The 13,741-nt window shown below is 43.9% G+C and overlaps 1 protein-coding gene across 3 annotated transcripts in view; it reads left to right on the forward strand.

Moving 5' to 3' along the window:
• Window positions 1–12,473, forward strand: part of ppp6r2b (protein phosphatase 6, regulatory subunit 2b) — a 14,448-nt gene extending 1,975 nt beyond the window's left edge. The window contains exons 1-25 of one of the 3 annotated variants that reach the window (XM_019895098.1): window positions 7–404; window positions 1,427–1,585; window positions 1,666–1,764; window positions 2,229–2,415; window positions 2,921–3,058; window positions 3,144–3,209; window positions 3,629–3,741; window positions 3,825–3,938; window positions 4,064–4,184; window positions 4,266–4,427; window positions 4,492–4,710; window positions 4,787–4,851; window positions 4,923–5,038; window positions 5,470–5,555; window positions 5,626–5,703; window positions 5,783–5,880; window positions 5,964–6,021; window positions 6,410–6,531; window positions 6,602–6,756; window positions 6,851–7,001; window positions 8,024–8,091; window positions 8,197–8,398; window positions 8,884–8,907; window positions 9,521–9,649; window positions 10,287–12,473. In XM_019895098.1, coding sequence (XP_019750657.1) covers window positions 1,458–1,585; window positions 1,666–1,764; window positions 2,229–2,415; window positions 2,921–3,058; window positions 3,144–3,209; window positions 3,629–3,741; window positions 3,825–3,938; window positions 4,064–4,184; window positions 4,266–4,427; window positions 4,492–4,710; window positions 4,787–4,851; window positions 4,923–5,038; window positions 5,470–5,555; window positions 5,626–5,703; window positions 5,783–5,880; window positions 5,964–6,021; window positions 6,410–6,531; window positions 6,602–6,756; window positions 6,851–7,001; window positions 8,024–8,091; window positions 8,197–8,398; window positions 8,884–8,907; window positions 9,521–9,649; window positions 10,287–10,320 — 2,733 coding nt within the window. In that variant the 5' untranslated portion in view covers window positions 7–404; window positions 1,427–1,457 and the 3' untranslated portion in view covers window positions 10,321–12,473. Of the gene's footprint in view, window positions 1–6; window positions 405–1,426; window positions 1,586–1,665; window positions 1,765–2,228; window positions 2,416–2,920; window positions 3,059–3,143; window positions 3,210–3,628; window positions 3,742–3,824; window positions 3,939–4,063; window positions 4,185–4,265; window positions 4,428–4,491; window positions 4,711–4,786; window positions 4,852–4,922; window positions 5,039–5,469; window positions 5,556–5,625; window positions 5,704–5,782; window positions 5,881–5,963; window positions 6,022–6,409; window positions 6,532–6,601; window positions 6,757–6,850; window positions 7,002–8,023; window positions 8,092–8,196; window positions 8,399–8,883; window positions 8,908–9,520; window positions 9,650–10,286 lie in introns of those variants that run through there. The other 2 variants (XM_019895105.1, XM_019895114.1) reach the window with 2 other exon arrangements.
• Window positions 12,474–13,741: the final 1,268 nt, after the last annotated feature.

Here is a 13,741-nt window from a genome sequence, read left to right on the forward strand (position 1 = left end):
ATTATCACGCGACACCGTAGTTGTTGTTATTTTACGTCCTCTTGACTATCTCTAACTGCTGACAGCGTCCCCTGCACGTCGTCAAAATGTCACCAGGCTGATGGTTGCACGGCTTGACGGACAGCCGAATTTATGGACTACGTTTTATCTTCTCCGCCATTTTGATCGGTGACACCGCCGGTCGTCGTCGCCCGCCCGTTGAAGTTAATTTCGGCCTGTGTCGGTGCGGTCCACAGCGTCTCCAAGACTAGCGCGCACACGGCAAATGGATGGTGACCGGAGGACACTGCAAGCGTGAAGCTAACATACGCCACAATTGGAATAGAAGAGCCCCGCAATGGGCCGCTACGGGTGACCTCACAGCCCAATCTTACATGATGACCGAGGACAATGCCGACTGAAAGGTAAGCCTCGTTTGCCATATAAAAAAAACAAATTCACATATATCTATTTTTAAAGAAAGTCAAGTGGAAATTGGTGACGCAGAGCCCGAGGAGGCTGACCGAGGAGGTCAGCTAGCTAGCTCGTCACATATAGCACCGCTTCTTAAATAGCTTCAGGATATAATATGTAAAACATTTATCTTTCCTTGACTGTCACGGTATGAGATGAACGCTTCGGTCGCTAGTGGAAACTCTCTGGGGAATGTGTTGTCAACGGAAGAAAAACAAACTTGACGCGCAGTGTATTAAATCAATGGCAATTAAGAATTTTCTGTCATGGGTGTCATGGGTGCGTTACATGGTGAGTGACGCTCTTTTTCAACAAGTCGGCTCTAGCGACTTTTGCCAACAATTTTTTTTTTTTTTTACAATTAAGGACTATAACATTTTTATATTTTGCTCAAGCATTGTATCACGAAACAGCCAATACTTAACACTCTTAAACTACAGTCTCTCCTGATGACTTCACATTGGTGGAGCTAGACACATATTTTACAGGAGAGAAATCACGCCATAGGTTGCTCGGACCAACCTTTACAAAAATTTTTTACCCATAATCCTTGATGGCAGCAATATTGAATCAACAGGCAACTGATGAAGTCTACTGATGGTCCGCGCAGAAAAGAAATAACTAGCCTGTGAAGACGATGTAATGATCAAGAATGTCAATAACTTCTGTTATTATTAGACACTGTGAAGATGATGTAATAATCAAGAATGTCAATAACTTCTGTTATTATTAGACAAAACTAGTTCTTTTCCAAGCCCCTAATTTACACCTCCAGAAATTAAAATGCAATCCTCACATTTAAGATAGCCGACCATATTAAATCACATTATTAAGGAGAAAAATCAATAAATTTCATTATTTTTCAAAGTGAGTCAGCTCTAAGGTCAATCAATGTTCGTCAATCATTAGTTTCTACAAGTATGCAGAGTTGTTTTTATAGCACCAATCAAAATGCCAAATTCTCTTCATACAGCTAAGAGCACACATCACTGCGGACACCAGCCATGTTTTGGAAATTTGACCTACACACAGCTTCTCACCTGGAGGCGTTACTGGACAAGGAGGATGTCACGCTTGCTGAGCTCATGGACGAGGACGATGTGTTGCAGGAGTGCAAGGCTCAGAACCGAAGGTCATTATTGTGACATCTCGGTTGGCTCCATTGTTGGCATCCCGCTGACTCAACTCACTTTTCTTTGTAACTTCTGTTAGACTCCTCCTGTTCCTGTGCCAGGACCAGTGTATGCAGGAACTAGTTCGCAAGATTACTACAGAGCCTCCTGCTGGGATCGAGGAAACCAAGCGATTCAAGTATGTGCCATGGAAGTAAAATACAGTAGCTTGACTTAAAAGTGCCTCAATTTAGGAGTTACCAGTTCACTTGGTCATTGCTGTGAGACAATCTGAGTCGTGGGCGAGCTTTGAATATGTTGCCAGCAACTGAAGTACTGCAACCCCTCAAATGTGGCCAAAAATGCTATAGTTGTCAGTGGTAGCTAATGCTAATATGTTAACAGTGCAGCTCTATGTACCTTATGGTCTTTATATGATTGTGTTTTGATGTCGCTTGAAAGCTGCTCTGGAACCTTGAGCAGTCTAGCTGTCAAGTCATGTGCGGAGAAACTCTGCCCTCCCATTTTAGCTTAATACGTTGCTGTTGCAACACAGTGTCATTCCCAGTAGTGTAATGGTTACATAGGCAAATTCTGCCCAACTCAGTCAAATCATGTTTCCGCTTTCCATGTTACAAGTAGGTGTGTGTTGTTCATTCACAGGTATTCAAATATCGCATGTGAGTTGTTGACAAGTGATGTGGGCGTGATCAACGACAAGCTGGGCAATGAGGAGCCTCTCCTGGAAACCCTTTATGCCTTCCTGGAGCAACCCTCCCCTTTGAACCCATTACTGTCGTCCTTCTTCAGCAAGACCATTGGAAACCTCATCGCGCGAAAAACTGAGCAGGTAGCACCCACCAAGTCATGCATTACCTATTAGAGATGAAACATGATTCATTCCCATCTGTCCAAGGTTCACAGTACCTAATCGTCCCAGCTTTCTATGTATACAGAGATTGACTAACCTGCTGTTCTGTGCAGTGGAACCTGCTACCTAAGATTTGTTCATGATTCAGAATAAATTTCCCAATAGTAAATGATATAAATAATCTGTTCTATGTTCAATTGCCATCCTTGAAACCTTCATGTATTCTACTAGTACTGGTTTAAACTACCTTTTCAACATTTTAACTTAGAGCCGACTAAATGCAATTAGTGCTGGTGATGTTCTACTCAGTTTTTGATTTTTTTTTTTAGTCGTAGTCATAATTTTAGTCAATGAAAAAAAGCAACACTCGCAAATTTAGATGTCAGTCATTGTCCACTGTACCGGTCGTGCAGTGTATCGTGTGTTTTGCAACTTACACTTGCACGACTTTGTGACGTTGGTGTCTCTGTTCTGTTGTGATCAGGTGATTAGTTTCCTGCGGCGGAAGGAGGGATTTCTCTCCTTGGTTCTAAAGCACATCGACACGTCAGCCATGATGGATATCCTGCTTCGGCTTATCAGCTGTGTGGAGCCGCCCCCTCTTCGACTAGAGACTCTCGCTGTAGGAGACAAATGAATGCATAGTTTACACAATTTTGAACACACTCACATTTTCCACTATAATATTCTCTGTTCATTGTTTACAGTGGCTAAATGAAGAAAAGCTGGCCCAGAGACTCGTCGAAATCATTCATCCGGAGATGGATGAAGAGGTACATGCACATTCTTGTCATTTTGCAGCGACTCTATTGGAACCCCTGTTTGAATTGAATACATTGGTACCTTGACTTCCAAGTGCTCCAACATGCAAGTTTTTCAAGCCACGCCTTGGTCAATTCGAGTTTTAATTACGTTACAAGCAAACTTCGGATATGTTGCATCTTGAATGACTTGTGAAAAAAAATATAGCCAATTAATATAATATCCTTGCATGTGGGAAAGGAGAGCCACAGTCGGCAATACACTGTCTGTCAGTCATTAAGTAAGTGAGACAAACAGTCAAACATACAAATACAAAATCATTGAGTTACACTTGTATGTCAAGGGACCACTTTAATACTTTATCAGCACTCTATAGCTTCGATATTCACAATACTGAAAGTCCACATCGGTGTGTGTTATTTCTGTCAAGAGGCAGTCCAATGCTTCTCAGACTTTGTGCGACATCATTCGTTTAAGCAGAGACCAGGCCAATCAGCTTCAGGAGATGTCCCAGCCTGACCCGTTGCTGACCGTGCTGGAATCGTACGACACACCGACACACACTCTCCTAATCGTGCTCTTCGGACGGGATGCACCCAAAGTTGATGGATGTCTCTGTTCTGCAGGCAGGAGTGTGTGGAGCAGCTGCTACGGAACATGTTCTCCGGAGACAGGACTGAGAGCTGCATCGTCAATGGGATTCAGGTTCTCCTCACTCTGCTGGAAATCAGGAGGCCTGTGTGAGTTGCCAACTTTTCTTGCTTTTATTAACCTTTGTGTCTTTCTGTTGGTGAAATTGCCCAAGCTCTCCATTTGAAGCTCCTGTCAATTTGTGTATGTGGTTTTTTTGGGGGGGTATGGGCAGCGTGGATGGTGTAATGGACACTCAGGGGTTTGAGAGAAGTTACAACATTAACAGCAGCATCCTTTTGGCCATTCAGCCACACTTGCTTCATTTCCACCAGCTACTTCTCGAGCCTCCCAAAGTATGTAAATAAGACTCATGAACAGGTTTGGAGGGCTTCATGAGAGCAGCACAGTTACTTTGGTCTCTTTACCTCATCTAGCGAAATCCTATGCGGACCACTTTGGGTGTGCTGGAGGAACCTTTGGGGAACACGCGGCTACACGTAGCCAGACTAGTGGCCTCCCTGCTCTACACCAGCTCCGCCAGCCATGCAGTCATAGCGCAGGAACTCTGCCAACTCAATACAATGGACCTGCTTTTGGTGAGGCCAACCCGCACTTTTCAATGTACGCTGTTGTTCCAAAAGGACCCCATCGTACTTTCAGAACTCGTTCTTCAAGTACACGTGGAACAACTTCCTGCACCTCCAAGTGGAGCTCTGCGTGGCGGCCATCCTGAGGCCCTGTGCTCACGAAATGAGACTTCAACCAGGGCTCCTTTCCCAAGACAACGTCAAGCCTCCTCAGGACATGTCGCAGGAGCAGGTTTTGACGGAGGTCGTAGGCACCCAAGACAGTACTGCACATAATTTATTGGTGACTCATGTAGGTAACTTTAACATGCTGATGGAAACTCGGTGCTGTTTTCTTGACAGTTGATCACCCAATTTGTTTTTTTAAGTTGTTTCAGCATTGCCGCCTCGTTCAGAGAATTCTACTGGCCTGGGAAGAGAATGATAAAACCCAGTAAGACTAATTGAGGTTATCGGGCTGTTTACTACTGTATGGGATGATCTAAGGGCGGAAATTGCTTTTAGGTCAGAAGGTGGAATGAGGAGAGGCTACATGGGGCATCTGACCAGGATTGCCAACACAATTGTCCACAATCTGGAGAAAGGCCCGGTTCACACCCAGATTAGTAATCTCATCAGCGGTATGTGTTCGGCAATAATTCATTTACATTCACTCCATCACTACTTGACTATCACTTATATTGCATGCACCTATGCTAGTTCATGGCCACAATTTACACATTTGATGCTATGAAATAGGCATAACATTCATGTGAATTTGTGGATTTAATAACATATTCATGAACAATTTGGACATCCGGGTAAGCAAATTGGAGCACAACTTCGCCAGAAAAAGAGAATCGTGATGCTGTCTACCTGACCCTCTATAGAAAAGATGCACTTGATTTGCTAACCCAACTGTCCACAAATGATAATCAGCATTATTATTTTCTGCACACATTACACTCACTTTGTGGGCACAAATTAGCACTGTGCATCTTATAAGTAATTTTTGCCCCCTCCATGGCCTGCCTGGCTCTGCATAATGCTGTTTGTTGGTTTTGTTGTGTAGAGCTACCGGTTGACTGCAGAGGGCGCTGGGAGACTTTTGTGAACCAGACACTTTCAGAGACCAACAAGAGAAACACCATAGATCTGGTACATACATGCAATACATAACCTATCTTTTGATCGTATAAACTCTCATTGTTCTGTTTGTGCGTTTTAGATCGGCAGCGGTAATCCACGGCCTTCCTCGGAAGACGACATGGAGAGCCCCTTCCCAAAAGAACTGACGCTCCAGCAGGTTTCAGCCCGGACGTGAACTGTAACGAGTGTCTGCTAGGATGCTTTCTAAGCAAACCGTATTCGTATGTATGCTTCAGGCTTTTTCGGACTACCAAATTCAACAGATGACGGCAAACTTTGTGGATCAGTTTGGTTTCAACGACGATGAGTTCACTGATCACGACGACGGCATTGGGTGTGTGTACTACAGTGGGCTTGCATTTGCGACATGGCCCTTACCTCACTATGCTTACTCAGCGAATCCTTTTCTCATTGTAGGGCAACATTTAATCGAATTGCAGAGATCAATATCAACATTGATGTGGGCCAGGACAGTGTGAGTTTTAAGAATCATGCCGATTATTATTATTATAGTTTAGTCTGTTTTTATACAAGCGATTATTATTATTATTATAGTTTAGTCTGTTTTTATACAACATGGTGTTGTTGTTCTTTATTACAACACAAAAATTTCTTTTTGTTTTTGGCATGTGGAACGGATAAATGACATTTCAGTTTATTTCAATAGAGAACATTGATTTGATACACTACCGTCAAAGTAAATTTAGTCACGAGCTTGGTCAAGGGGAAAAAAAAAATCAACTTTGTAGGTAAGGTACTCCTGTATATAAATAGGAATAGGGCAGATGGACCTGCAATTTAAATACAATCCTATTTTCCATCTACCAGCTTGAACCTTTGACAGCGACACGTATACTTTGCAGGCCAATACGGCTTCGTTTGACGCTTGCGCCAAGGAGAGGATTCAAGCCTTTGATGATGACGAAGAGGACATCTGGGAGGAAAAAGAATTCAACTATGCAACACAAACCAAGTCCAGGAACAGGTTTGCAGCCGTTTGCAAGACACCGTTGGTGTCATGATATATCAATGCTGATTTGATCTACTCCATCAAGGTTCGGTGGGTCGCAGGTAGCTCAAGGCCAAGCCTCGAGTAAGGCATGTGATGGGTCGGCCACTTCTGACAAAGCGGCAAGCTCAGACTCTGATGAAGGAGAGGAGCTGAAAGGTGACATCGACCCTTTCTCCAGTCAGGCAGAGGCCACAAAGAGTGAGCGATAGCATGTGATCATCATACCATTGTTTCGGTCGCTCTGAGGGAATGACAGGTTTTGAGTAAGTGCCTCGTGTACTTTGTTCCTCAGACTCCGACTGGATTGCAGACTTTGGGGAGGTCAACTCAAAGGCTCCCGCGGCTGGCGTCGGCTTTGCAGCCTGGGACAGTCCCCAGCCCGCCGCCACCGAGACAGACGACAAGGGCTGGGCCAAGTTTACAGATTTCCAGCCTTTCTGTTGGTGAGCCTGCAAAATGCCCGCCCACAGCCAGCAATACTATCGTAGCTGAATATTTTACAGTGAATGTCTCTAACCACCATGAGAGTTTTGTTTCCGCTCATTGACCGCACAACTTGAAAAGAAGCAAACCCCTAAATTCTGTGTCAAACTATAGCAACGTGCAGTTAGCGGCATTTATGAGGGGCAGACCAAGGCCAGGGCGACATTCCAAAAGAGAAACCACGAAACATGCTCAGTGAATTTATACCCCAGTACAGAACTACAGGCATCTCATCCAGAAGAGTCTGTGTAAATTAATTAATGGCTAAGTGGGGTGTGCATGGTCCCAATGTAACAATAAGATAGTGTTCCTTCGCTATATTGCATTGTTTTTAAATTTTAATAATTTTTTTTTTAATTTAAGCAATCAGTATTGGTTGTACAGTATACTACTTACTACAATGCCCTCGCTTATGGGAAAGGAGAGCCTCTTGCAACACACTTGCGCATAGGTTGGTGTCACCCACGGCCAGATACACACACGTTAACTCCCTGACATCACACCCCACCTACCCCCCCCCCACTCTTAAAAGTACATGCATGTACCGTATAGCTATTACAATACACACAATATTTTATACATACATACATATAGTATATACATTGTATGCTAGCAGTACTTTGTGTTGTTTGAAAAGTGTGTTTTCATAAATTGAAGAGTGTTAATATCTAAAGTGTACGGAAGGAGTATTCAAATAAATGACAAAGTGTTTTATGTGGTCCCTATTGCAAAGTTTCATGGGTGTGTCTGTAACCCCGCAATGAATGGGGGATCACTGGAGGTCGGTGTGCTTTTTTTTTTGTCTTGCTAGTCCAAGGTGTCACCCGCTGAATGTTTGGATCATGTCGGAAATTAAATTTAGAGCTGGGAATGTGAGGAATGTGACCTCCCAGACTTTTACCCGACTTCTCAAAATGGTTGCAGTGTGTCTTTTGTGCTCTCACTCCCTCAAGTTTTTGAAATGATATTTATATATACCCAGTTCTGAAACAGGCCCCCGATGCAGCTCGCCTGTGGACTCGGACCTTAGCACCAAACCAAGCCAGAATCGTAAGATGTGGTTGACTGTTTTTCAATCACAAAAATAAAAAGTTTAAAAGTGAAGTGAATCCATCCAGGTTCAATAAATTGGACTATCTCATCTTTTCTCTCCAGCCTGCGTGTGGAGCATATGCGGGGTGAGGAAAGCCCCCCTTGTGGCTTCGGACAGCTCCTCCTCCAGCAGCTCCGACACTGACGAAGATGAGAGTAAGACGGGGGGCGCGTCCACCCACACGGAGACCATCAACACGGGTGATGGCAAGGAGACCATCCGGCTCACTGTGGACGCCAAAAACGAGCGCGCCGTCTTCAGCAGGTACGGGACGCATTGTCAATAGACCGATGCTCTGTACTCCTTATCATACAAAATCTGACATCAAACTGCATGGCTCGTTTCATCCATATTGTAAGAGCTAAGCTCTCTCACACTCTTATGTGTTGGTGAGACAATGTTCAGCACCAGCGACTGACAATTCAACTGGAATTAATCGATGACATCTAAGAATCAGCCTGGCCTTGTTATGAGTTTGGTAGGTGGTGTAAGAATATTTATATAGTATAAGTATTTTCTTACACTTCATTTACATTTCAAATGGCCTCTGAAAACAACTTTTCTTTTGCATATAACTAATACTGCAAAATATCTATGACCTACTGTTTCTCTGCTTCTCACAAAGATCGTCCCCCCCTTTTCATCCCACAAAGCTTTTTCCCTGTGCCTCCCTCGCCCTTTCTTGCTGTTTTGATATCACCACCACCTGTCTCTTCCCACCTGTTTCACCCCCCTCCCCCCACCCTCAGAGTATTCAGACCAGCCACTCGACGGTATGTGAAGCGTGTGATGATTTCCTGAAGTTTGTATGACAAAGCAAATGCCGTTCATAACAAAAGACGGCACGCGTGTTTTGCTTGTTGCCTTGAGCAAGGATGGATGCGACGATCAAGACTAATTCATCAGTGGACTGCACTAACCTACTACATACCCTTACATTAGCTTAGCTGGTCCCTATTCTCAACACCAGTCAGGCTTTAGCACATCCACGAATAGCAAAAGGAGTGTCTGTGGCCTCACGTGTGGCACAGATGTTTGCAATAATGACATATCCAGTGTATCGTTTCCTATTAAAAACCCAACTGGTGTCTTCCCTGTGCAGAGAGCAAGTGGGGAAGTTTTGCCCACACTGCATGCTTAGAACAAAAATCTTTTCAATCCAAGTCAACGCACTAGCACGCAGTTTACTAACAAATACCACCCCCTTGACAAGCATGCACAAATTGATCTTTGTTTGGGCTGCGGGGCGGCAAACCGTCAAGAGCAGATAACCGCCGTGAGCTTTTAACCAGGACCTGCGACAACTGTTTGTTTTCTTTCCTTTGGGAGCTCACTTCATTCTCTATTTCCTTCCTTGGCAAGAACACGGTTTGCTTTGTTTTAAAGTCACGCAGGGAAGACAGCAGAGGACAAAGGGGAAGGAAATGAGCCGGATGCGGAATCTGGAAGCAAACACGGAGACTGTCCCAGTCCAACGAAGACCAGTCCCACCCAGCAGCCCGCTGCTGTCACACAGTAAGTAGTGTCTGTGTACTTTTAACACACGGTAATGGAGGAATGTTCTCAAGTTGGATCTAGGGGCGTTTGTTTACTTAACTCCAGAGAGAACAAGGCATGTACAGTATTAGGGATGAGATATTCAACACCCTATTTCCTCATATACCGGTTGGAGGTACTGGTTTACTAGAGTGCCAAGAATAACAGGCATTTAAAGAGGTATGGTATTTCAAAATGGCTGGGGGGCATTTATTTACTCAACTGCATAGAGTGCACTCTTTAAATTCTCCCATAAACATCAGCTTTACAGATGCCAGATCCACTCTTCAGGTGCTCTGTTGTACTAAAAACGTCTGCTCCAGAACACAATGGAGGGAATTCCAGTCAGCTGTCCCGAGGAAGCAAAAAGGAGGCATCCAATTAATTAAGGAATGGCATCCAGCACCACTATATGAGGAAATGTCACGCATGCTCAGAATGTTTCTTTTTAGAGAAGAGAAACACGAACAATTGTGGCCCGCTTCCATTCTCTCCATTGTTCTCCTGCGCTTGAACATCCTCTTTGTCACACACCCCCGAGCCCAATGCTGTTTTTCTGCTTCCCGTCACAGTCAACCTAATTGCAAATCTGTCCCTTTTTGATATTGTTTTACAGAGAGAAGCAGCCCCCCGCCAACGGACCGGCCTAACCACATCATCATTCTCAACGATCACCCTTCCACGCACAGCCACGCCTTTCTATGATTTCTCTCAGCGGCCATGTTTGCCAGCCCAGTGGCACGTCTGAATTCATTGCTCGGGAAGCACGACCAACAGCCAAATGAGGTTACACATTAAAATGATCTGCCCAAGACAAAAACAACAGTCGGGGAGGGGGGCTTATCTTGCGCATGAATCGGAGCCTGGTCTGAGTCTCCCAGCAAAACAAATTTTTCATTTCAGAAATTCAACATGTCATGTGGATGGAAAGCTGTAGAAGCATTTATTCCTTATCCTAGATATCAAGCTGAAGGTCATAGAAAAAAAAAGTGACTAATATCATTCTATTAGTGCGCGCTAGTTGGTTTACTAGTGTGCTGTAATGTGCTACTCGCGAGATCAAGAGTGTATGCGCATGGACCTTAAAGTACATATCAAGGATATGGTGACAAATATTTTCAACATCATGCCCAACTGGGCCTATTAGAAATCATGCGTGTCACTGCTCAAGTTTAAATGCGTGTGTGTGAATGTGAGAACGCTGTCTGAGGTGCAGAGGTTACTCTCAGGTCTGAGTTAGAGGTATGCCCGATATAAAAAGAAAGCACATTTGTGTAAAACACTCGCGCGCACACACACACACACATACACACACTGTATTATAAAAAAAAAAAAACTCCAAAAGACACACAGATGTGCATGTTCCCATTCATACCTCCCCCCCACTCCTCCTCAGAAGCTGTCAGTGAACTATTGTGATATTTGCACCTGTATTAGATTGTGGCTACTCTTGGTAATAAACATAATCTAAATGTATAATATACACGTATAATCATATCTATTTTTGGAAAAAAAGACGGAGAAACTGATCGTTTGCGTTGTATGTGTGTGAGCGTGCTGTTGGAATGAGGCAATAATGACGTTTTGGTATTCCAGCAGCAGTTCCAGAGGACAGTGTGTGCGTGTATGTGTCGTCTTCCATGTCATTGGGCTAATAACGTAGCACATTAGGCAACCTGCTGGAAAATCAAATCTGTTGCATAGCCATTGCCATGTTGTTACTCATATGATGTCAATGACAAAATAAAAATGGCTCGTTCCAAGCAGAATTCCTCGCACAGTGGCCAGAGATCTTTGTTTGTACCACTCCAGAGAGTAGAATGCGTTTATTCAGGATAAGGTGTTTGTTTGTCTTTCCACTTGTTTCAGGGCCGGTGGTGACCCTGGTTACTTATTGGCTCTGTGGATTTATTTGCTGGTAGTGCACTTGTGGCATGTCTGCCACACAGTTCTGGGGTTCAGGGTTCAAATCTCGGCTCAGGATCCCCCTGTTTGGAGTTTGCGTGTTCTCCCGTGCTTGCAAATGCGTGTTAGGTTCATTAAAGATGAAATTGTCCCCAAGTGCGACTGGTTGCTTGTCTATATTCCCCTCTTAAGATTGGCTGGTGACCAAGCCAGGGTGTATGCTGCCTTTCGCTCAACATCAGCTGGGATAGGTTCCCATATAAAGACAAGCGTAATGGAAAATGGACGAGTAGAATCATTTGGGTTGATCTGAATCTGATTTACAAGCGCTTTTGGTGAAGGCTTTATTACAATGTTGAATGGTGCTCATGTTAATGACAGTACACACGTTAGAATACGCTTTGCTTTCTGCCAAAGCCTTTGAGTAGTTCCAGCCTCTATTTTGGCAGCCATTAAAATCCAAAGCAGTGGTGTGATTTTGTTTTGTTTTGTTTTGTCGTATTTTTTTTCCAAAATGAATGTGACGCTTTTGCTTGTTCCACGTGTGAAGTGCACAAAGAAATCAGGATTCAGGGAGAAGGAAAACGGGTTTTTTTAACCACTGAATAGGTCAAACAGTGCAGGAGGTTGCTTTGTCGACGTGACCGTGTAACAGCACGATGCTTTGTGGGCATCTCAGTGGCCGTTGCTCATTCCAAGGTGTGTGTGCGTGCGTGCGTGTGTGTGTGTTTGCAGTAGAAAATAAAACTGTGTTGTAAAATGCCTTTCTTTTTTGGTCACAAACTGAAGCTAGTGTTATTTATTTATTTTATTTTTTTTTGGAAGCAATGTGTCCGTTACTCGTTGTCACTTTAGCTTGTAAATTCATATACAAACTGAATAAATATGTCAGAAGAAATGTGAGTCAATGTATGTGAGGCCTACTGTGACACGCATGGACACACAATGCACTGCAAGAACAGCAGGCTCAAATCTGTTTACCTTGAGGGCAGGTGAACTAATAGATTACAGAGCTTCTTGTTCCACACTATCGAACGCTGCTTGGATGGCACTTGATTTCCCACAGAAAGTCCTAAAGTCTACTCATTTCTTTTTGAATATTTTTAACCTGTTTATAGACAAATGGAATGAGACGTGCTTACATACTGCCCCCTTATTTTTTTGCTAAACAATTTAAAACAGTTTCCAGGTGTCGCACATTATGGTTTTTTTTTTTTGGCCTCGCTAAAATTAGCCTGCGTTGAGGGTCGACCGCTGCCCCCGCACCCCCCTCCCCCCGCCGTCTCTCTACTCTTATGCCAATAGCAAGATTGCGTCTGCTGTACCGACTTCAACTGTCTCCTGTTCCATTGTGTCGTGGTTGTTCGATGTGGTTTTAAGTGGAGAGATTATATGTGTTTCATGTTCAACGTCGGTCGCCCGTGAAAATGAAATGGCTGCTCAGTTCGAGGGGCTATCCATATATTCAGAATTGAAAAGTGGGTCCCGCTCACTTGCAAATGAAGGCTCTTGGCCCAGCCGAGCTACCAAGTTGTGGGCGGGGAATTACACTCATGTTTACACAGCATGCTGAATTCGGCCTGTTTTGAGGGGATGGTCCCATCTCACGCAAATGAGCAACTGCTCTGCGCCACTGCGGCGCTAATACGGAGTCCGGCTTGTGTTACCATGACAACAAGGGAATGCGTCACCTGTTGATCCCACAGTCAAAAGTGAATGTGGACAATCAATTGTATGTCGCTTATCAGAAGTTGATCTGCCCTCCTAATACTGCAGCTCTTTTGGATTTGACATGCGCAACCTGGTGGTCGCTTGAAAATCTTAAGATCTTCACCTAGCCTTGCTAACAGGTCATGGGCAGGAAACGGCTTTAATGAGCATATGTAACTGATATTTAAGTAATTGCTTTTTTTTTTTTTATTGTACTGAGCAGCCGATCCTTGATGTGCCTGATGATATTTGCACGAGGAAGGTTTGAACTGAGTTTTGGGGCATATTTTTTCTTTTTTTTTTTGCCCCAAAATGTTTTGTAAACTTGTGCTACTGTGGTATTTGCTTTTGATGTTGAACTCAACCGCAGAACTTTGAGTCAGGTCTGCAAACCACAAGTACACGCTGCCATCATCGGATCAAGTTTTACAAACAACACTCATTGCTCTGGACATG

This window comes from Hippocampus comes, unplaced genomic scaffold (genome assembly GCF_001891065.2).
Source record: "Hippocampus comes isolate QL1 unplaced genomic scaffold, H_comes_QL1_v1.1 scaffold570, whole genome shotgun sequence".
NCBI lineage: Eukaryota > Metazoa > Chordata > Actinopteri > Syngnathiformes > Syngnathidae > Hippocampus > Hippocampus comes.